The 22,210-nt window shown below is 47.6% G+C and overlaps 1 protein-coding gene across 1 annotated transcript in view; it reads right to left on the bottom strand.

Annotated features, from left to right (window-relative positions):
* BMERB1 (bMERB domain containing 1) overlaps positions 1-22,210 on the bottom strand; it is a 113,630-nt gene that overhangs the window by 4,084 nt on the left and 87,336 nt on the right. Inside the window, exons 3-5 of the mRNA XM_055341209.1 lie at positions 7,541-7,614; positions 1,180-1,294; positions 138-220 (exon numbers count right to left, since the gene is read on the bottom strand). Coding sequence (XP_055197184.1) covers positions 138-220; positions 1,180-1,294; positions 7,541-7,614 — 272 coding nt within the window. The remainder of the gene's footprint in view (positions 1-137; positions 221-1,179; positions 1,295-7,540; positions 7,615-22,210) is intronic.

The following is a 22,210-nucleotide window of genomic DNA, read 5'->3' as shown; positions in this document are numbered from 1 at the left end:
CACCTGCTGCCACTGTGTGCCCAAGTTTGATCTCTAGAAAGCATCTTATTGTCCCCCCCAACTATGGCTCCAGGACCTCTTTTAAATTTCCTTTTCTCTTGGATGGAGGAAGGAGGAGGAATAACGGATACACTCACTGGCTGGAGATTTGGTTACTTTATCTAGAGGTTTTAACTTGATTCTCAGGAAATCCGCCATTTCCTTGTCTTCTTCTTGCTCCCTGTGGAGACAGGTGTATAAAGACATGAGTTACGAAGGGTAAGCAAGGAAAGCATCAAGGAACTGAGGAAATGGAGGCAGAGATTGTGTGGGACCATGTGTTGGGCTCTATGGCTAGTACCTGCATGCCGCGTGTTACGTGCGGATGGGAATGCTGTTCTGTGTTCTGTGTGCGTGGTGCACATATGTTGTTGTTGTGTGTTATGTGTCTATGGCGTGTGCATGTTGCATTTGATGATGCACAGAAGCTCTGAAGCACAGACACATATCAACAATGCAGTGATGGTCTCGCCGGGGCCAGGGTGAGATCCCAGGGCAGAGGCAGGGCCATGGTAAGACTCAGCCCCTTGCTGGGGGTTCAGCGAGCTGAGTAACACCCCTCCTGACCCGGTACCCTTAAGTCACCCTGGACATCTGTGCTCCCCCGAGGTATGTGGCAAGTGTCCAGAGCAGGTCACCTGAACTCTTCCAACAATTTACCAGGAATGAAGTCGGAGGACCCAGCCTGGCTGAGACACGCAAGGAGCATTCCAGGCCTTGGAGGACCCAGGAGGACACAGACAATAAAGAGCTAGTTGCCTTCTGGGTTGGAAGAGGCCCTGTGAGCCTCTCTCCTTGCGGAGGGCTCCAAAGGCCTGGGTCCAGGGTGAAAATACTCAAGAATCAACATTCATACCTCTCCTTTGAGCAGGAGGCTCCAGACCCCATGGTTGTTCAGATCAAGTGGCAGGTGTGTCTGCCTTTGAAGGCTTTTGGAGCTGGATTCCAGTTTCCCTGGAATGTGCAACGGGTCCTCAGGCCAGAGAGCTAGGGGTTCATTTGGATCCAGTGTTTGGGAACATTTGCCAAGGCCATACCTGGCAGGCCGGGCCGTGAGTCCCTGCAGCAGAACACAGGTTTGGGAGGAGGCCGAGGGCTGTGTTCTAGCTGCCTGGTGCAAGGGCACGGGAGCCCACTCACCTTAGCCGCTCGACCTCCGCGTCATCCACCAGAAAGTCTCTCTTCTGCACCAGCTTGTGGATCTTCTGGATTAGCTCATCCTCTCTCTGCTTCTGTGGCTTCGTCTTTTCTTTTTCTGGGAAGAAGAAAACACCAGCAAAGAAACAGTCGAGTGCAACTGCTGGAAGCACATGGGTCCGAGGGCCGGGGTTGGAATCCTGAACTGCCATGTCACTTGCTGGGTGACCTTGAAGAGGCAACTGGACCTCTTCAAGGCTCAGTTTCCCTTCTGGTAAAGACACACAATGGAGCTTAAACAGAGGGGCCTGAGTAAATGGCTTAGCACAGAGCTTGGTCCATGGCAGCTACTCGGGAAGTGGTAATGATCAACAAGGGGAGTCACGCAGAAGTCTAGGGGCTCGGAGGGCTGGAGTAGGGGTGCGGGAGGGTTAGTCTACAGCCAAGGCAAATAAATCTGCACATGGAAATCATCCATGCTCATGGCTCTAGTCTTGCCCCAGATACTAAGGGCTAGAAGGCCAAAGAGAGAACAAAAGACCCAGGCCTAGAGATGATGACTGAGAGAAGTAGGAGGGGAGAAACTTGAACCCGCCTTGGCTCCCTCCACTCAGACCTCTTCAGAAGGTAAGAAGTATGGGGTGGCTTGTCTTGCACCACCCACTGGCCTCCAAGCATCAACCACCTGCCTGTAGGCACCAGCCACCTGCCTCTAGGTACCACCCACCTACCTCCAGGCACCACCCACCTGCCTGCAGGCACTACCACTTGCTTGGTCATGTGATCCTCGTGCTTGCCAACATCCTCCACCTACTTGCCAATGAGAACTGTCAATTTGCCAGCTTCACCCCCTGCTTGCTGGCACCACACACCTGATTCCTAACATGTCCATGTGCTTACCAACGTGACTCTCCAACTTGCTTCTCCTCTCCTCCAGCACATCTCCTTAGCCCAGGCCATCTCTTCCTGGACCATGTGTGCCCTTCTTACTGGACTCGCTGGCCTGTCCCCACAACAAAACTGTGAGCACCCCATTGTAGAACCAGACAATCCTGCCTTCAAGCCCAAGCTTCTCCTCTTCCTAGCTGTGTGACTCTGGGCATGTTCCACAACCTCTCCGAGCATCCAGTCTCTCAACATAGATAATCATGAAGTTACTGCAAATTTTAAGAGAGATAAACCAAGGAAAATAGTAGGCTCGCTGCCTAGCACATAGCGAGGGTTCATAAACTGTCAGCAGCTCCTATTATAAGCCATTATTTTTACGTCGCCTCTATTGTTTCAATGACTAAATGCCTCCCTCTTAAGTATTTACTGAATCAAGTATAAAAGAAAGACTTATTTAATGAATAAAAAGCAAATCTCATGGCATAAGTGTGCAGATGAAAAGTGCTTCATAAATTGGAGCTATTATATTTGTATTCCCATGAGCTTGTCACTTTCATTTAATCCCTGTTCCTCAACCTTGGCACTACTGATACTCAAGACTGGATCATTCTTTGTTACAAAGTCTATCCTCTACACTTGACGATGTTTAGCAGCATCCCCGGCCTCTACCCACTAGATGCCTGGAGTACACCACCCCAGATGTGACAACTCAGAATGCCTCCAGACATTGCCCAGTGTCCCCAGGGGGCAAAATCACCTCTGGTTGAGAACTACTAGTTTAATCCTTTCCAACAACCCTATGAGAGAGCTACTATTTTTTAGGTCCGAGGGCAAGGTGCCATGGCCTCAACAGCCAGGGCTACACATCCCGGGTTCTGAAGTGGCGGTGGTGGCAAGGAGGTGAGATAAGACATCTTGACTTGTCCCTGAGGAGCCCTCAAGGCAGAGAGGGCCCCAGGCATTCTCTCCAACCAGACATCTGTACCCACCATCTGGGAGCTGGTGAGTGATCTTCTGACCCTGGTTGGAGAAGTGTGGATTTCTTGGCCATTCAGTGAGCTCTTTCCTTAATACCTCTATTGATGTGTTGCCAGGAGCCCTGTTTCACCCTCTTCACCCCCCACTCAGCTTAATCCATCTAGACACCTGGTTGTGGTCTGGGGAATACACAGAAAGACTCAGCAAGGAGTTGGGAGGAGAATGTAGGGAGGGGTGAGTGGGAAAGCAGGAGAAAGAAAATTTTAGTTTGTGAATTTCTACACAAAGGTGTCTGGGAAAACTTGATTTCCTGGAGCAATCAATGGGACTGGTGTTAAGGACCTGGGCTCTGTTGCTGACTGGTCCCATGACCTTGTCAGCCCGTGTTTCTCAGCTGGATAGTCAATGACATTTCAGGCGGAATGTGCTCTTCATGTGGGACTCCCTCACACTGCAGGTTGTGGCATCACTGGTCTGCCTACTGAGTATCGGTACTCATCTTAATTCAAACTTTTGGTTTTTTTGTTCGGCATGGATTTTGTGTGTGTGTGTGTGTGTGTGTGTGTGTGTGTGTGTGTTGGGGTTTTTTGTTTTGTTTTGTTTTTTTAAAGATTTATTTTATTTTAGAGACTGAGAGAGAGAGCGGGGAGGGGAGGGGCAGAGAGAGAGGGAGAGGAAGGATATTTAACCAGACTCTGCTGAGAATGGAGCCCCAAAGCAGGGCTCGATCCCACAACCATGAGATCATGACCTGAGCCAAAATCATGAGTCAGATACTCATCTAACTGAGTCACCCAGGCACTGCAATTTTGGCATTTTAAATATTGCATTAATATATTATTTGTCCTGATTACTGACTCTTTTTGTGCTCCAGCTGAGCCCCTTGTCCTCCTCACCCTAGTCCTGGTCCTGGTCAGTTGGGCATGCCAAGGACTGTGTCAACCAAGGAGCCCTGCTCCCAACCATTTCCACCTGTGTTCTAGAGGCTGCCATGGCCCTGACTGGAGCCCTTATGGCTTGCGGTGGCCCTGGCTGGTCCAGTGGTCACACACCCATGTCTCCTTTGCTTTAGCAGCTCCCATGTGTTCTGCTGAGCCAACAGTGGTCTCAGAAATCCTCCTTCCTAGAAGGGAGAAAGCAACCACGTTAGGCCCATCAGAGTTCTCCAGGGAGGCTGGAAATTAGGACACAGTGGCCCTAAGAGTTGGGTTTTTGTGTGGGAAGATCATGGGAAGGAGATGGAATGACCTGGCTTGGCTCATGCAAAACAGGAGAGAATGACAGAGAGAATGACACAGAGAGAGAGAGACAGGAGACAGAGAGGGAAGGAACATTCCAACAACTTCCCTGTCTCTGGTTCTGGACCCTTGTGAGGTTGGATTGAGCTTCATGCCAGTATTGGGTTGAATAGTATCATTCCACCCACCCACCCACCCCCCACGTTGCCAATGACATGACTACCCTGTTTGGAAATAGGAGCTTTGCAGATGTAATTAGTTGAGATGAAGTCATATTCACTAGGGTGAGCATAAATCCAATGACAGCTGTCCTGTGAAAAGGGGAGAGGACACAGAAACGTACGGGGAAGAAGCCATGGGACGACGGAAGCAGAGACTGGAGCAAGCCAGCTGCAAGCCAGGCAGTACCAGGGATTGCAGGCAGCCACCAGGAGCTGGAGGAGGCAAGGAAGGACTCTCCTCTAGAACCTCCACAGGGAGCAGGGCCCAGTTGGCACTTGGATTCTGGACTTCTGGCCTCCAGCACTGAGGGAGAATTAATTTATGTTGTTTCATGCTGCTGATTTCAAGGGAATTTGTTACAGCAGCCACAGGGAGCTAATACAATGGCTGAGGTCTCCAGGGGGCTCCCCTGTCATTGCCCGTTGGGTGCTTCCGTCAGCTGGGGCGGGTATTTATAGCTCTGAAACTACTTCTAGACAGGATATGAAATGCAACCGCACAACAGGTCTGGTGGCTCTTCACCGTGGCTGCTCCTCTCCATCTCATGAGACTTTCAAAAATGACCCATGTACTAACCGAAAGGAATTTCTAGTGGGTGATGCCTAGACATTGCTCTCTGGGTCTGACATTTGACTTTCTGTTGTAATGGTTTTATTGAGATATAATTCACATACCATTACAAGATACCCATCGAGTCATGCAACCATGACCACGATCAATTTTCAAACAGTTGAATCACCTCGAAGAGAAACCCTATACCCGTTTGCTGTCACCTGACACAGTCCCTGGCACCTGGTGACAGCTCGCTAGAGCAGTGGTGTCTGAAGGATCTCTTAGCCCTATACACACTGCCCGCAGAACGAGAATGTACTGAGTGCTCCCCTGCTTTGCCTCTACTACCTCACAGCATCTGCCGAGCAACCATGTGAGGGTGGCGTTATTGGCCTCATTTTGCAAACAAGGAATTTAGGGCTCAGAGAAATCGGGTTGCCACGTGAAGGCCACCTGTCTGGCAAGCCTGGATTCAACAGGTCATTGGGCTCTAATGTAGGGCTCCTTAGACAGGTGACAGTGTTGCACCCTCCTGCCAGGGTATATTTGGCAACATGTGGAGACATTTTTGGTTGTCACAGCTGTGGGGGAGTTGCTACTGGCATCTGGGGGACAGAGCCCAGGGGTGCTGTTAAGCATCTGCAGTGCACAGGACAGCCCCCCACTAACCCCAACAAGGAATGGCCCAGCCCTGCATGTCCTAGTGAGAAGGCATCTAGAACAGTGCCCAGTTCTACGACGCATTCTCGCTTTCTCTTTTTTCTTTACAGAGGGAGAGAAAGAGTGTGTGCGAGCGAGGTGGTGGGAAGGGTAGAGGGAGAGGGAGAGAGAGAGAATCCCAAGCAGACTCCACGCTGAGCACAGAGCCCCACATGGGGCTCGATCTCTCCATCCTGAGATCATGACTTGAGCTGAAACTGAGATGAGTGCTTGACCAACTGAGCCACCCAGGCGCCCCTGGATCTGCAATGCATTCCACTGCGTGTCCTGCTCCGTCATAGCGACTGCTCTTGCTCTCCGGAACCTGCCATGTGCCAGGCCCTGTCTCTTCCTGCTGGCTCATGAGCGGCTAGAGCAGGGAATCCTTTTGTCTTCATCACCACATGCCCAGCACCTAGTTCCAGGCTTGCAGCTGCAGTGCCTCGTGAGACACACTTACGGAACTGATAGAAGGGCAAACACATTCAAGTAGGGGCCAGGGGGTGCTTATCCGGCCTGTGCTGCTCCTCCCCAAGGCCAAGGCAAGGTTCTTGAGATGGGGTGGTGTTCCTGGATCCACTACCCCCTCCCTTAGCACCTACCAGGCCCTCATTCCCACACCCAGCCAGCCTGGATGAGCAGGGAAGGCTCTCTCGGGAAAAGGGGCCACATAAACTATGACCTGAAGGATGGGGAGAAATTATATGTGTCTGTATGTCTGGATTTATTCCATATTCTTGAAGCAAAACAAGATTTTCCAACACAATACCTACCAGAGCAGATATGACAATATATTAAACAAGATGTAAAAGAGATTTCATAAAAAAAAAATTTTAAATGCCACTTTTCTCAGGGCACCTGGGTGGCTCAGTCAGTTGAGCGTCTGCCTTCAGCTCAGCTCATGGTCCTGGGGTCCTGGGATCGAGTCCCTGCTCAGCGGGGAATCTGTTTCTCCCTCTCCCTGTGCCGCTCCTGCTCATGCTCACTCTCACTCTTGCTCTCTCTCAAATAAATAAATAAAATCCTTGAAAAATGCCACCTTTCTCATTAAATATTTGTGAGTTTGGAAAAGATAATTACGGTTCAGGTTTGTTACTGTCATGTTAAGATGAATTAATAAATAAATATGTTAAAAGGGTGAGTGGAAATTTGTTCAGTAAATGACAATAACAACAGGAATAATTTATTAAGCACCTACTATAGGATGGGAACCGTGCATAGCACCGTACATGGTTTTCCACTCAGTCAATCCCACAATGACCCTACGAGGTAGATATCATCATTGTCCCAGTTGACAGGTGACAAAACCTGAGTTTTAGAGGAGTAAGCTGCTCCAGGTCATGTCATTAGTAATGGACAGATCTAGGTTGGACTTCAAAGTCAGAGCTTGTAACCAACCTACTCTATCTGCCCCCCAAAAGAATAGTAATAGTAATAATTATTAATACTCACCAGACTCTTATTTTTAGGCCAGATGTGAAGCTAAGCTCATAGCTTGCCATGTTTTGTGTATCACAATGAGATTTATAGCCAATGAGTGCTATGACTAGTCCCATTTTTAGAGGATGGGAAATTGAGTGTCAGATAAAGTGACTTTTCCAAGGTCAAGGGGGATGTAGAATTAGGACTTGAAACCGAGTCTACCTGATGTGGAGTGGTGCATTGCAAGAATGGTGCTGCATTAGGACAGGAGGTGAACTCTGTCTTCCAGACGGAAGGGGCACAGATGGGGCCGGCCAGGGTGCTCTGGGTAGCTCCTTTGCTAGGCTGGAGTCCCTAATGCTTACCTGGGATGGCCACCAAGTTCTGTAGCTCCTGCTTCAGGTCCATAATGTCGTTGCAGAGCTGGATGTCATCCATCCTGGGGAGACAGGACACCAGGCCACAGCTGGTTACGTTGACCGAACGTTCTATACCCTGAGCATCACCCAGTTTAAACAAAGGGTTTAGGGGAGGATGTTATCCTCTGTGAAGACTACACATGCTCTTTTTTAAAATTTAAATTCAATTTAATTAACGTAGTATATTTTTAGTTTCTGAGGTAGAATTTAGTGATTCATCAGTTGTATGTAACACCCAGCACTCATCACATCATGTGCCCTCCTTAGTGCCCATCACCCAGTTATTCCATCCCCTCACCCCATCCCCTCCAGTAACCTTCAGTCTGTATCCTAGAGTTAAAAGTCTCTTATGGTTTTCCTCTCTCTCTGTTTTCATCTTATTTTTCTTTCCCTTCCCCTATGTTCATCTATTTTGTTTCTTAAATGCCACATATGAGTGACATCATATGGTATTTGTCTTTGTCTGATTGACATATTTTGCTTAGCCTAATACCCTCTAGTTCCATCCACATTGATGCAAATGGCAAGATTTCATTTTTTGATGGCTGAGTAATATTCCAATATATATGTGTGTGTGTATTATTATATATATATTCTCACATCTTCTTTATCCATTCTTCTGTTAATGGACATCAAGTGGACATCAAGGCTGTTTCTATATTTTAGCTATTGTGGACATTGCTGCTATAAACATTCTGGTGCAGGTGCCCCTTTGAATCACGGTGTTTATATCCTTTGGGTAAATACCTAGTAGTACAATTGCTAGGTTATAGAGTAGCTCTATTTTCAAATTTTTGAGAAACCTCCATACTGTTTTCCAGAGTGGCTGCACCAGTTTGCATTCCCACCAACAGTGTAAGAGGGCTCCCGTTTCTCCACATCCTCATCAATATCTGTTGTTTCCTGACTTGTTAAATTTAGCTATTCTGACCAGTGGACCACACATGCTCTTTTTTTTTTAAGATTTAATTTATTTATTCATAAGAGACACAGAGAAAGAGGGAGAAGCAGGCTCCCTGCGAGGAACCTGCTGTGGAGCTCGATTCTAGGACCCCGGGATCACAACCTGAGCCAATGGCAGATGCTCAACCACTGAGCCACTCAGGTGCCCCCCACATATGCTCTTTATACAAGTTCTCCTTCAAAAGAAGAAAAACAGGGGTGCCTGGCTGACTCAGCCAGAAGATCATCTGACTCTCGATCTTGGGGCTGTGAGTTCGAGCCCTATGTGGGGTTTAGAGATTACTTAAATAAATAAAAATTTTAAAAAATAAGAGAAAAGGAAGAAAAACAGAAGTGCCTGCTATTCTACTACTTAGAAATGATCAATAACTGTTAATAATACTTTGATTGCTTTTGGTCTTCACGTCCTTGATTCTGTTTGCTTATACAAGTGAACTCAGGCTGCAGGTTCAGTGTTTTCTTTTATCAGTTATATTAAAAAATTTTAAACATTATAGAAATTCATAATGTGGAGGAAAATCTCCTACAATCTTTTAGAAAAAAAGACATTGTCAACACTTTGGTATGTATTCCTCCAGATTTTTTTAAATGTTCATGTTTATACCATAAGTTATGACATCATTGTTATTATGCAAAAACATTTTGCAATTTTTTTAAGTTCATGATATATCTTGGGTCTTTTTCCGTGTCAGTACATGCACATCTCCTCGTTTTAAATGGCTGCATAGTATTTCATTATATTGCTATATGGTGATTTATTTAACCATTCCCCAATGCGCAGACATCTGGATTGTTTCTAGGATAAATTCCTAGAAATACATTAATTCCTAGAAAAATTAATTCCTAGAAAAATTAATTCCTAGAAATGTAATCACAGGGTCAAGTGACATATAACATTTACATTTTTTTAAAGATTTATTTTATTTGACAGAGAGAGAGAGAGAGAGAGCAGGGGCAGAGGGGCAGGGCAGAGAGAAGGGGAGCCTGATGCAGGGCTCCATCCCAGGACCCTGAGATCATGACCTGTACCAAAACCAAGAGTTGGATGCTCAACCAACTGAGCTGCCCAGGCACCCCAGCTCTTGTGTTTTAATTAGTAACTTCCAAATTGCCCTCCAGATGGATTGTGCATGATATTCCCACCAACTGTGTGAAAGGATGCTCACTCCTATTATCTCACTCATCGGGCTGCCTGGACAATGTGGCATTACGAATTACAGTTTTGTAGATGTGCTATAATTTTAACTTAGATGGTTGTAAACAATACATGTACTGGATACCTGGAATTTCACCAAGTAGATGTTTCAAGGCTGCTTTAATTACCTCCTTATCTTCATTATGTAGGTGGGGTTTTCAGGTTGGGTTTTGGGGGTGCCATTTTAGCCACTGTCGGATACATCTAGAATCTTGAAATAATTTTCCAGATTTTGAAAAATACCAATGGGTACGAGAAAGGAAAGGATTCACATAAGGCTTTTTCTTCATGTTAGATTATTTGGAGTGGGGGCCGTGGATTCTCAGAAGTGGCATCACTGAGTACAAAGAGCTTGACGTGGCTGCAGCTACTGAGACATATTTTCAAATCACTTCCCTGTGGGGCGTGGTGGGTATCTGCCTTCATTCTGCACATCTTTATTGAACATCTCCTGTGCCCACCACCGTCGTGGGCTCCAGGCAGGCATCAGCTTCCTCTGCCCTCAGGAGCTATAAATTTAGGTGGGTTGACAGTGAATGCAAATACAACAGAATGTCACATGCTCTGAAGAAGACTAAAGCGAAGGGCATGGCTGGGGTTGGGGGTAGGTGGATGGAGGGGCCCGTTTGGACATATCATCCTACTATCCCAGCAAGAGGGGAACATTCACATTCTCAAAGGACTTGTCTGAGTCCACATAGCAAGTGGGAACAGGCCAAGGACTAGAAATCAACTCCTCTGAATCCAACCTTGCAGCCTCCTTCCACAGATCTGCTCCTCCCATTCAGAAGTGCCATCCACAGACCAGCTGGGCCCCCCCCCGGCCCTTTCTTTGCTGGCCCGTATGACCCCACTCTTCTGATACTAGCTCCCAGCTTTCAGGACAAGCAGCAGGATCATCTCCCCGTTGCCAGAGGCCCCCATTTGTCATTCGTCAGGCCCTGCCCTAAAATGTCCTAGCAGGTGGCAGCTGCCTCGAGTGAGACAGAGGGCTTGCCAGGAGGGCACAGCCTGTTCCCGTGGGCTCCTATCGGCGATGGTTCAGCTGGAGGGGCTCCAGAATCCTTTTCTGCATCGATTGCAGAGATCAGCCTACATCAGTGGCTCTAATGAGGATGATTTCGGTCTCCGGGGATATTTGGCAACGACTAGAGACACGTTGGTTGTGACAACTGGGCGCGTGTGGGGATGGCTGCTGGCATCTACTGGGCAGAGTCCAGGGATGTTGCTAAACATCCTACAGTGCATGGGACGGCCCCGTGGTAGAGACTGATCCGGTCTGAATCAATCATGCTCACATTGAAAAATCGTGGGTTATAACCACAGAATTGAGACGGGTACCTGACTGATCATTTTTGAGAGATGAAAGAAGGAAAGGTGGGGTGATAGGGGCAAAAGAGAGGCAATGGTTAGAAGCAAGAGCACTGGCACCCAACAGCTCTATGTCTAAGTGGCTGCTCACCAGCAACTTAACTTCTCTGAGTCTTACTCTCCTTGTTTTTTTTTTTTTTTTGAAAGATTTTTTAAAATTTATTCTTGAGTGCCACACAGAGAGAGGCAGAGACACAGGCAGAGGGAGAAGCAGACTCCATGCAGGGAGCCCGATGCGGGACTCGATGCCAGGACCCCGGGATCATGCCCAGAGCCAAACGCAGGTGCTCAACCACTGAGCCACCCAGGTGTCCCCACTTTCCTCATTTTTAAAATGGAAATAGTAACAGTTTTGCCTCCCCAGATTATTCCACGTGTCAAAGGCTGAGCGTGTGCCCGGGACACATAGAGTAGAGTGCTCGGTAATTGGCATCTGTTGTAACAATTAGCTATGACAAAGAAGCAGGGAGAGAGAGCAAATGATGCTGGGGAAATATCTGACAAATGGAATGTGTTCAACCTGAGAAATAATCATCTTTATTGGTTATGTTCCTTGATGCAAAAGTTTTCAGATAACTTCTTACCTAATTGTAGGAGAGACCCTTGCTCACTGCAGAGTTTTTGGAAAATACCAATGGGTACGAGAAAGGAAACTAAAATGATGCGTGACCTCGAACCTCCCGCGCAACCCAGAGGCCGCTGTTCTGCTCTGAGTGTCTCCTCTCTGTAACCCGAGTGTGGCAGGCGTGCCCTGGGAGGTCTTAGTCCTCACTCTTCTGTCCTTCTCGAAGCCACAGGCAGCATGATTTTGAGTTCTCCCAAACACACTCAAATCTACCACCATTAACAGGTAAGGTGGAAACCTTCAGAAGCTCTCAGGGGGAGTCATGCTGCAGATCCTCATGAAAATCCCCATTAGATAGCACTCTTGCCCTCACACTTCTCTCTTGCTACCAGTTCCCATGTCTTCTCTTTCTCTCCATTCCTCTTCCACACACCTTGCAGGCAAAGGATGGCCCTCCCATCCCAGACAACCCAGTTCTGGTCTTCAACTTACAAACCCCAGTTGTAGAGCCCAAAGCATGCTGGTTCCTTGAACATCCCCCCAGGAAAGGAGCGTATTCTCTCGTCCTCCTTCCTAAGTTATTTATCAGACTATTCACCTCAATAAAAATCAGGTCTGGCTGGCCTGGGTGGCTCAGTAAGTTAAGCATCTGCGTTCAACTCAGGTCATGATCCCGGGGTCCTAGGATTGAGTCCCTCGTCGGGCTCCCTGCTCAGAGGGAAGTCTGCTCTCTCTTTCTCTTGGCCCTTCCCTGCCACTCACGCTCTCTTTCTCCCAAATAAATAAATAAAATATTTTATTTTTTTAATAAGATATTTTAAAATAAATAAATAAAAATCAGGTCTTTCTCTGGAACATGGAGGGAAGGCTTTCACCATTAAGAGAAACAAAAAGTCAACATGTATTGAGCATCTGCTATGTGCCAGGCACTGTCTCACACTTTCTATGCATAAATTCAACTAAGTCCTTGCAGCCCGTCCTATGAGAAAAGGGTGTGTATCCTCATTTTACAGAAGATGAAAGGGAAGTTAAGCAACGTGCCCAAAGCTCCACCCTGAGAAGGGGCAGTTGGGGTTCAGCCCGAGCTTGTGCTCTTGACCACTTTGCCGTGGTGGCTCCTGTCTGTGTGACTCCTTGAGTTGGTTCTTGTCCTTGAGTTGACATGATCTGTTGCCCATCGAACTGACCTTCACCCTCCACCTTCTTCCTAGAGCCCTGGCTTGTTCAGGAAGCAGTATCTTTGCCCCCCCCCCCATGGAAGCCAGTTGTCTTAGTAAGCTCAGGCTGCCATAACAAAATACCATAGGCTGTGTGGCTTAAACCATGAACATCGATTTCTCACAGTTCTGAAGTGCTAGGAAGTCCACCAAGATCAAGATGTCAGCCAATATGGTCCCTGGTGAGGGCCTCCTTCCTGGTTTGCAGGTGGCTACCTTCTTGCTAAATCTTCACAGGGTGGAGAAAGGGATCCTCTCTCTCTCTGGGGTCTATTTGTATAAGGACCCTAATCCCATTTGTAGGGGCTCCACCCTCATGACCTAAGTACCTCCCAAAGGCTCCACCTCCCAGTACAATTACACTGGGGATTAGGGCCTCAACATATGAATTTTGGGGGTAAAAATTTAGTCTGCAGCAACAGTGATAGCAATCCCATCTGCCTTTGCCAGACATCCACTTTCCCAGGCTCCCTTGCAGCTAGAGGTAGCCAAGAGACCCACTTCCAGCCAATGAGATGGAAGAGGAAGTCTGCTTGGGGCCGCTCAGTGGAAAGATGATCCAAATCCTCAGTGTTACCCCGCCCCTAGTCCTGATGCTTCAGTTAGTCACTGTGATGAGAATGGCAAGGGCAAGGAAGAAGAAGGAGGCACCCTGCTGACTCTCAGACCACCCGTATCTGAACTTCTTGTGAAGTAAATACTAAATGTTCTTATGGTTTAAGTAGAGTGACCAACTGTCTTGGTTTACCTGCAACTGTTTCAGCTTTAGCACTGAAATTCCCATGTCATGGAAAACCAGCCCATCCCAGGCAAAGGGGGACAGCTGATCACCCTAAATTTAAGACACTATTAAAAAAATTTTTTTTTGAATAGGTGAGGGACAGAGAGAGACTCTTAAGCAGGCTCCATGCCCAGCTCAGAGCCCAACATAGGCCTTGATCTCATGACCCCGAGATCATGACTTGAGCTGAATTCAAGAGTCAGACGCCAAACTGACTAAGCCACCCAGGTGCCCCTAGATTTAAGACACTATTAATCGAATGTTCTGTTACTTGTAGCTGAAGACATCTTCACTGATACATTAAAAAGTATTTCAATAGTTTATGCAAAGCACTTCTGAAGCTTGGCTGGAACTTTTGAATAAGGCACGTTAGTCTAGTTCTCTGTAGAAATAGAGCTAAGTCCTAGAAATTAAACTCTGCTGTTGCCAGCTTGTTCCACAGAGAGAGAGAGAGAGAGAGAGAGAGAATGAGAGGGAGGGAGAGAGAGAGAGAGAGAGAGAGAGAGAGAGAGATGTCATCTCCAAGAACCTGATTAATGCAACAGGGAAAAGCAGCCAGCCCGTGCCATTCTGCATCTCAGCCTTTCATGCAGGGACGATGGAGAAAATTGGTCATTTTACCAGCTCTGGGCAGGAAAAAGTGATCAAGCTCTGTCAGAATAATGGTGCAGCTGCTTTACCAAATATCTTTGAAAATGACATGGTCTGGAGCCTAATGGAAATCCAGCAGAGACCGTAATACGAAGGTGGAAGTAGACTGACAGAGGAAAAGGCTGACTTGTAAAAATAATATTTATCTGGCTCTTTCTTTTATAAATTATGGATGCTGTGGCATTCCTGGGATGGGGTGAGAAGAAGTAGCATCCATCCAGAGATGAAACACTGGTCTAGGGCCTGGAGCCTGGACCCTGACCTGAGTCCCAGCACAAACCTCTCCCATCACTAAAAGGAAGACTCTGGCTTTCTATACACTCTACCCTTCTGACACCAAATGTGTGTGTTTTTCCACACTGAGCAATTCTCCAGGAGCAATTCTCTTGGCAGACCCTGACTGGGTGTCCTACGACTTAACTCAATTCGATACTTGCTGCCTGAGGGTAGCACAGACTCTAAGGTTAAGGGCTCCATCCCCTAAGCCTACCCCTGCTTCAGATGCCCATGGCAAACCCAGATCACCTGCACTTTGACCAACTGGCCATAAATCGGGGTTCCCCCCAGCCCCCTGTTCAGGTTCAGTACTTTGCTGGAACTGCTCATAAAATTCAAGGAAACGTCCATTTAGATTTTCTGGTTTATTATAAACTATATTACAAAGGGTACAGGTGAACAGAGTGATGAAGAGGAAGCACAGAGCCAGATATGGGGAGCCCTCTCCAGGCTCTCCCAACATCCTACTTTAGAGATTTTTTTTTTATGAGGCTCCATCACGTAAGCATGATTCTTTTTTTTTTTTTAAGATTTTATTTCTTTATTTGACAGAGAGAGAGAAAGCACAAGCAAAGGAAGTGGGAGAGGGAGAAGCAGGCTCCCCCCTGAGCAGGGAGCCCGATGTGGGGCTCTATCCCAGGACCCCAGGACCATGACCTGACCAAAGGCAGATGCCCAACCAACTGAGCCACCCAGGCTCCCTAACATGATTAATTCTGAAGTCAGTCTCCAGATCCTCTCCCTCCCCTAGAGAATGTTCCAAGCTTCTAATCATGCCCTGGTCTTTCTGGTGACCTGCCCCCATTCTAAAGCCATCTAGGGGCCCCAGCCACCAGTCGTCTTATCAGCATACAAGGAGATACTCTAATCACTCAGAAAACTCCTAGGGTCTCCTCATGTCGGGAACTTTGGTCAAAGACCAAATAGCAGCACAAAGGAGGTGCTCCCAGCACCTCCTATCACTCAGGAAAATACAAGAGTGTCAGGACCTTTGTATCAGAAACTGGAGTCAAAGCCCAGACATACTTCTTATTCCGCAGTGACTTTGGACAAGTCATTCCTCCCCTCTCAGGAGCTCTGTTTCGTGTATAAAATGAGGGGATCCCTCATTCTATGTTGGGCCATGCACCTGGCCCATCTGAGCCATGCTCTGCTAGCACATGGAGCCAGCCAGACCTGACGGCTGATCTCAGTTCACCGTTCACTGCCTGTACAACTTGGGCAGGTCCCGCCCTGGTCTGGGCCTCAGTGCTCTTGCTTGTAAAAGGAATTATACCCTTGTCTTGGGGTTGCATGAGCATGAAACAAGTTCCTGGTGTCCAGCAGGTGGCCCTGCACTCGGCACACACGTAGTCGGTGCACAGGATAAAGGTCACAGCCGTCCGCCCTGGGTGAGGAGGTGTGCGGCCAGGCTGTCGCCTGTCAGACACTCCTGAAGAATTCTCACTACTGTCCCCGCATCAGAGAATGAGTCTCACTTTCCTGTGCTATTTCAGTGTCCTCAAGCCGAATGATGAGGATGATGAACGTGGGCATTTGTTTAGTGTTCTTGGATTAATGAGTTTAAATGCTATCCCAGGGGGGTGGGGGGATATAAGGACTGTGACATCTCGGGGAGCCCGTGGACTCAATCACCTCTTAGCATCCTGCCAGGGATCAAGGGCCCAGAGAGACGCCAGTCACGGGCTTAGGTGACACATCTACGACAGGGACATCCTTGTGACGCAACACTGAGGAGCAAGCTGCCTGTTTGCTCTGTGACATGTCTGTGATCTGTGTGCTTCTTCTTCTGTTATAACCCTACCCTTGTTCCTCGATGCGACCCTCTGTTCCCAAAAGAACATCACCTCCCCGGGACCCTCTGTTCCCAAAAGAACATCACCTCCCCAGGAGCACAGATTACTTCTCTGCACCCCACTCCCCAGGGCTTTTCTAGACTGTCTCACTTGTGAGTCAAAGGAAATTACTAGCACTGAAAAACTCATCAAGCTGAACCGTGAGGGTCTGTGTCCCTTCCTGTGTGTGTGCCACACGCGTCAATTACAGATTTACCTAAAAAAAAAATTTTCCACAATGTTGTTGAGTTTTGTTTTAGGCCTAGAAGGGTATTTCTGATCTTTGGTTATTGTCTAAATATTCCTTAAATGCAGCCTCCCTGTAAAAATGTCAAGCAATACAGAAGTATAACCGTAGTTGACATTTATTCATGTTTTTGTACTATTGGTGCTGGGCTCTGGGCTAAGCATTTAGCACAAAACACCTCAATTAATGCTCACAGCGACCCTCCCAGGTGAATACTATTATTATCACCCTTCTGATGATGTCAGGAATTTGTTCAAGGTCACAGAGCGACAGGAACTTGAACCACCGAGGCAGTCTGGTCTCCCCACTGGGAATATGCAAGTTCCATCCCCTATGATGGTTGGAGTCTGAGGAAGACAGAGCTCAGAGTAGTTGGGGGGAAGGTTTCGCAGCATGAGGGGCCACTTGCCACGGCACAGCCTTGATGTTGGAGAGAAGGGTGCCAGGCGCTCAGGCAACAGGGGCAGCTCACTCACGCTGGCTGCAGGAAGGCATGTGTTGTCCCCAAGTATGTGGCAAGTGAAGAGTCCACCTGCATAGGACATATTGGTGGGTCTGGGTTACAAAGGCCTACCATGGGAGCCATCTTGGGTTCTAGAGTGAGAGCATGGCACGGCAACGTGTCTATGAAAGCCAGTTTGGCTAGATGTGTGACCCGTGTGCACACACCTGGAAGAGAGCACCCTCACTCTGAACTGTCTGTGTAAGGTACCCAGGAGACTTCATGGAGGATGGGTTTGTTCATGAGTCTTCAGCACCATTGACAAGCTACGGCCCATAGACCAAATCCAGCCCACTGTCTGCTCTGGTACATTGGATGAGCTAAAAATGGGGGGTTTTGTTCTGTTCTGGGGGGGGTTGTTTTGGTTTGGGGCATGGAGCCCAATATGGGGCTGGATCTCACAACCCTGAGATCACGACCTGAGATGAAATCAAGAGTTGGACATTCACCAGACTGAGCCCCCCCAGCATGCCTTGATAAGACGGTTTCTACATTTTTAAATAAAAAAAAAATCAAAAGGAGGATAAAATATCCGGACACATGAATATTAAATGAAATTCAAAGTTCAGTGTCTATAAATAATGTTTTATTGGAACACAGCCATGCCCATTCATTCACGGGATGTCGGTGGCTGCTCTCGCTTAACTGCAGAGGTGAGTCATTGGGACAGAGACTGTATTACGGCCGGCTGCACTCTCACATTTTTACCAGCTGGCTCTTTGTAGAAATGTTTTGTCGAGTCCTGATCTTCAGAAAGGACCATGCATTAATCAGAGACTAAAGGACTTGCTGAGGCTGGAAGAGCTCTCACCTTATATGGATGAAGAAGCCAATCCCCATAGAGGGGGACTATTGCTCACAGATGCATTGACTTGCTGATGCATCTAATAAATCAATCATCCTGAAAATACTTATTAAGAGCCTACTGTGTGCCAGGCTTCCTGACTCAATTTTCACTTGCACAAGCCACTGAGTATCCAGGCCAGCCACCAAGGCCATGCGGTGAGCTGGGAGGGCTCTCATGGGTCCTGCTGCTTTCACTAGGGGTCCAGCCTGCCCTCTTCTCCGGGCTCCAGCAGGGAATTGGGCTGTGCCCAATGCATAGAAAGTTGGCCAACAGACTGCCTGCAGGCACCAGCTAATGTGATCTGGCAATTTCTGCAAAAGCATTTGTCCTTCTATGCGTCCTTTGTCTCTTGAAAGGAGATACTAAGTTTCTGAGATTTCATTTCTCATTTTATGCTGAGGCTCCAATCTCCTACCAAGATAGAGCCTAGACTGAGATCCGTAAGTGGTCTCTTGAATGGCTCAGAAAGCTAGGAAGGGGAGGGAGTTCTGGCCCCAGGTTTTTCTAATCCTGGCCCTGAGGCCCTTGGCTGAGTGGCTCACCAGGAACTGAAGATGCAGACAGGGCACCTGGTTAAGTGCCTGCCTTCTGCTCAGGTCATGATCTCAGGGTCCTGGGATCAAGCCCCATGTTAGGTTCCCTGCTCAGCAGGGAGTCGGTTTCTCCTTTTCCATCTGCCCTTCCCTCATCCATTCTCTCTCTCTCTCTCTCTCTCTCTCTCTCTCTCTCTCTCTCTCTCAAATAAATAAATAAATTCTTTTTAAAAAAAGAATTAAAGATGTGGAGAAAGATTAAGTTTCAAACAGGTGAGGGTAGGAGGGAAAAAAAGGGAAAAGAGAAGGGAGCAGAGAAAAGGAATCACTGTAAATGCTCCAGAAGAGCATGTGGAAAAAAAAAAAAAAAGCACGTGGATTCCATATATAATTTTCAACCTCTATAAGGAAGAACAAGAACGCAACAACCATTATGAGGTTATTGCCAGCCAGCCTGAAAGATTTTCTCAAGAGGACCCCTCGAGAAAGTACAGCCAAGAGAGAAGAGATGAGCTGAGATACTAAGGGGTTAGGGCTGACCGATTTGGTAAACAAACAAAAACCAGGGCACCCAATTATATTTGCTTTTCAGATAAATATCTGATAATTTGTAGTATAAAGATGCCCCACACAATGTTTGGAACATACCCCACCCTAAAAACAGGATCTGCGGTTTATCTGAAATTCAGATAGAACTCGGCGTCCTGTGTTTTCTCTGGCAATCCCAGGAGAAGAGGAAGGCTAGAGTTTCAGCATCAACTTCATTTCCAAGCCCGGGGCTGGGGAGTAGGGGGTAGAATGTTCTATGCTGGGGGAGGAGGGAAGTCTTCTGCAGGCCGCAGTAGTCAGAATAGTGGCTGCATCTCCTAGACTCGGCCCTCGCCACGGCCACTGGACAGCCTTCTGTTGACTGGTTTCCTGCCCTGTGGGAGTCTGAGAAGACCGGGATGAAAAGTCTCAGGGAGAAATAAGAAACATGGCCCATGGACTGATGGGAGGAGAAAATTGGGGACAATTTGGAAACCTATGTCAAGGGCTTTGAAAACATTTAAACTCTTTATTATACCCACTGATTTCCATTTCTAAGGTTTCATCCTCAAGAGAGTGTTAAGGGTACCATAAAAATTTAGCAATGATTATGTGCAATACAGCCTCGTTTGCAATAGCAAAAAAAAAACAAAAAGCAACCTAAATGCCCACCATTAATAGCAGGCTGCATAAGTAAGTATGGGACATAGGCATAACGGGATTCATAACCCAGGCATTAAAAATGACATGTGGGAGAGATGGGATTGGTGTCAGAGAATAAACCCTATAAAAAATGGTTAACAAATGTGAGGATCCAGTTTTGCAAAGTACATATGCACAGACTCCATTCGAGATGTTACAGTGATGATTTTGAAGGAATTTTTATTGCTTTCATTTGCTTCTGTGTTTTAATTTTTTTTCACAATATGCATATACCTCTGTGGTTGGAAAACATGCTTGGTATGATATCTGGATGACTTTTAAAGTGTTTTGTTTTTGGGGGGTGCCTTTGTGGTGCAGTCGGTTAAGCATCTGACTTGCTTTTGGCTAGGGTTGTGATCTCAGGGTTGTGGGATCGAGCCCCACGTCAAGCTCCGTGCTCATTGCAGAGTCTGCTTGAGATTCTCTCTCCCTCTCTCTGCCTCTCCTGCTTCTGCTCTCTCTCTCGAAAATAAATAAAAGTTTTAAGAAAGAGGCATTTTGTTTTTTAAAGATTTTATTTATTTGGCAGAGAAAGAGGGCACAAGTGGAGGAGTGGGAGAGGGAGAAACAGGCTCCCCATTGAGCAGGGAGGGAACTCAACACAGGGCTCCAGCGCAGGACCCTGAGGTCATGACCTGAGCCCACGGCAGATGCTCAATCACTGAGTTACCCAGGAGCCCCTTGTTTTTCATTTTAAATTACTACAGGCCACCCATCTCCCCAGAGGCAAACCTGGCCAGCCTTGGGTCACTGCAGCCACAGTAGAAACCCATCTGCGGCTTTATTTCTTTGGCCTCATCTCTAGCCATGGACTGGCCACTCTGGGCTAGCAGCCCAGTGCACACCTGCGTGCATCCTCACCTTCGACCTTCAAGCCTGCTCTCCCTTCAAGTCTTCCCGGGATCAAAATACCTTTGTCTCAGGCTAATTCCTCAGCAGTCCCCGAGACAGCCTTCCTGATTCCCCCTGTGGCTGGATCAGGTGCTCTTCATTCACACTGCCAAGGCCCAGGTCATACCGCCGTCCACCCCCCCCCCCATAACCACCTGGACACTCGTATTTCTCCCTAATAGACTGTGTGCACCCTCTAAGGACCTCAAGTCTTCCCTCTGCGGTTCAGGGTTCAGGTTCACCTGCACCTGACAGGTCTCAGTCAACCTGTGATAAGCAGGTGGGCGGGTGGCCACGGAGCAGACACATGGTCCCGGAGTTTTATTAAAACAAGGCCTCGGGACTGCAATTGCAGGTGGAAAATTTTCAAATCCCATGATAGAGACCTCATGAGAGCAATAGCATTTATCAAAGGTGGTGAGTCACCCCCAGAGAAATCCAATTACACATCCGGATTTCAAATGATCCTGCTTTGCATTTTGCTATCAATACAGTTTCTATTCTGAGCCCCTTGGGCGTTTGGGCCTCCTGTGCTTTCTCTGCTACCTGCTGAGTCTCCGCAGGTGTGCTAGGTCCTCTCCCAAACCTACCCTCCCCGCCCCACGCCCACCTCTCATGCTCACACAGTCCTAACAGCAGCGAGCACTCGCCTGAGCACGTACGCAGGTCGGGAACAGGACCTGGTACTACCTCATTTCATCTGTAGGGCAGGTATTATCATTCCTAACCTTATTGAAGGCTCAGAGAGGTTAAGTAAATCGTCCAGGATCACATAGCTGGCAAAGCATGAAAGTAAGATTGAGGGCACCTGGGTGGCTCAGTGGTTGCGTGTCTGCCTCTGGCCCAGGGCGTGATCCTGGGGTCCTGGGATCAAGTACTGCATCGGGCTCCCTGCATGGAGCCTGCTACTCCTTCTGCCTGTGTCTCTGCCTCTCTCCCTGTGTCTCTCATGAATAAATAAATAAAATTAAAAAAAAAAGCAAGATTGAAAGAAGGCGGACTCCAGAGCCCTAACAACTGCCACTATGACACACTGGCTAGAGATGCTACCCAGATATTATTGTCCCATTCTGCCCCAGGACCCCCATCCTTTGCCCCATCCGTGCAGTCAGGATGCTTTTCAAACGGTTTTAACAAGTGGCAGTTCCAAGGTGTGGGCTTCCCGGGGGATGACTTCAGCTCCATCTCATAATTTCCATTAGCTAGCCAAACCACCTTGACATTTCAATGTCTTTGAGATAGGCTATAGGAATTCCCCCCAGTATTTTGTGTAAAGTGTAAGTAAAAATCCTGGTAGAAAATCATGCTACCCAGCGCTCTGTCCCACCCAGCGTTGGATAAAGACCGTGGTCATGCTATGGCAGCTGCAGCTTTCAGATCAATCCCCTGCTCCCTCCTTGTGACCACAAAGCAGTCCTGAAGCTTCCCCATATGGGAATTCTAAAGCTGTCATTCCTGAGTATCTAAGGATGGAAGAAAAAAAAAAACTTAGAAACAATTTGCAAGCCCCCA

The sequence above is a fragment of the Nyctereutes procyonoides genome, unplaced genomic scaffold, assembly GCF_905146905.1.
Source record: "Nyctereutes procyonoides isolate TBG_1078 unplaced genomic scaffold, NYPRO_anot_genome, whole genome shotgun sequence".
In the NCBI taxonomy this organism is placed as follows: domain Eukaryota; kingdom Metazoa; phylum Chordata; class Mammalia; order Carnivora; family Canidae; genus Nyctereutes; species Nyctereutes procyonoides.
Note: the sequence above shows the minus strand (reverse complement) of the source record. Positions and strands in the feature narration are given on the sequence as shown.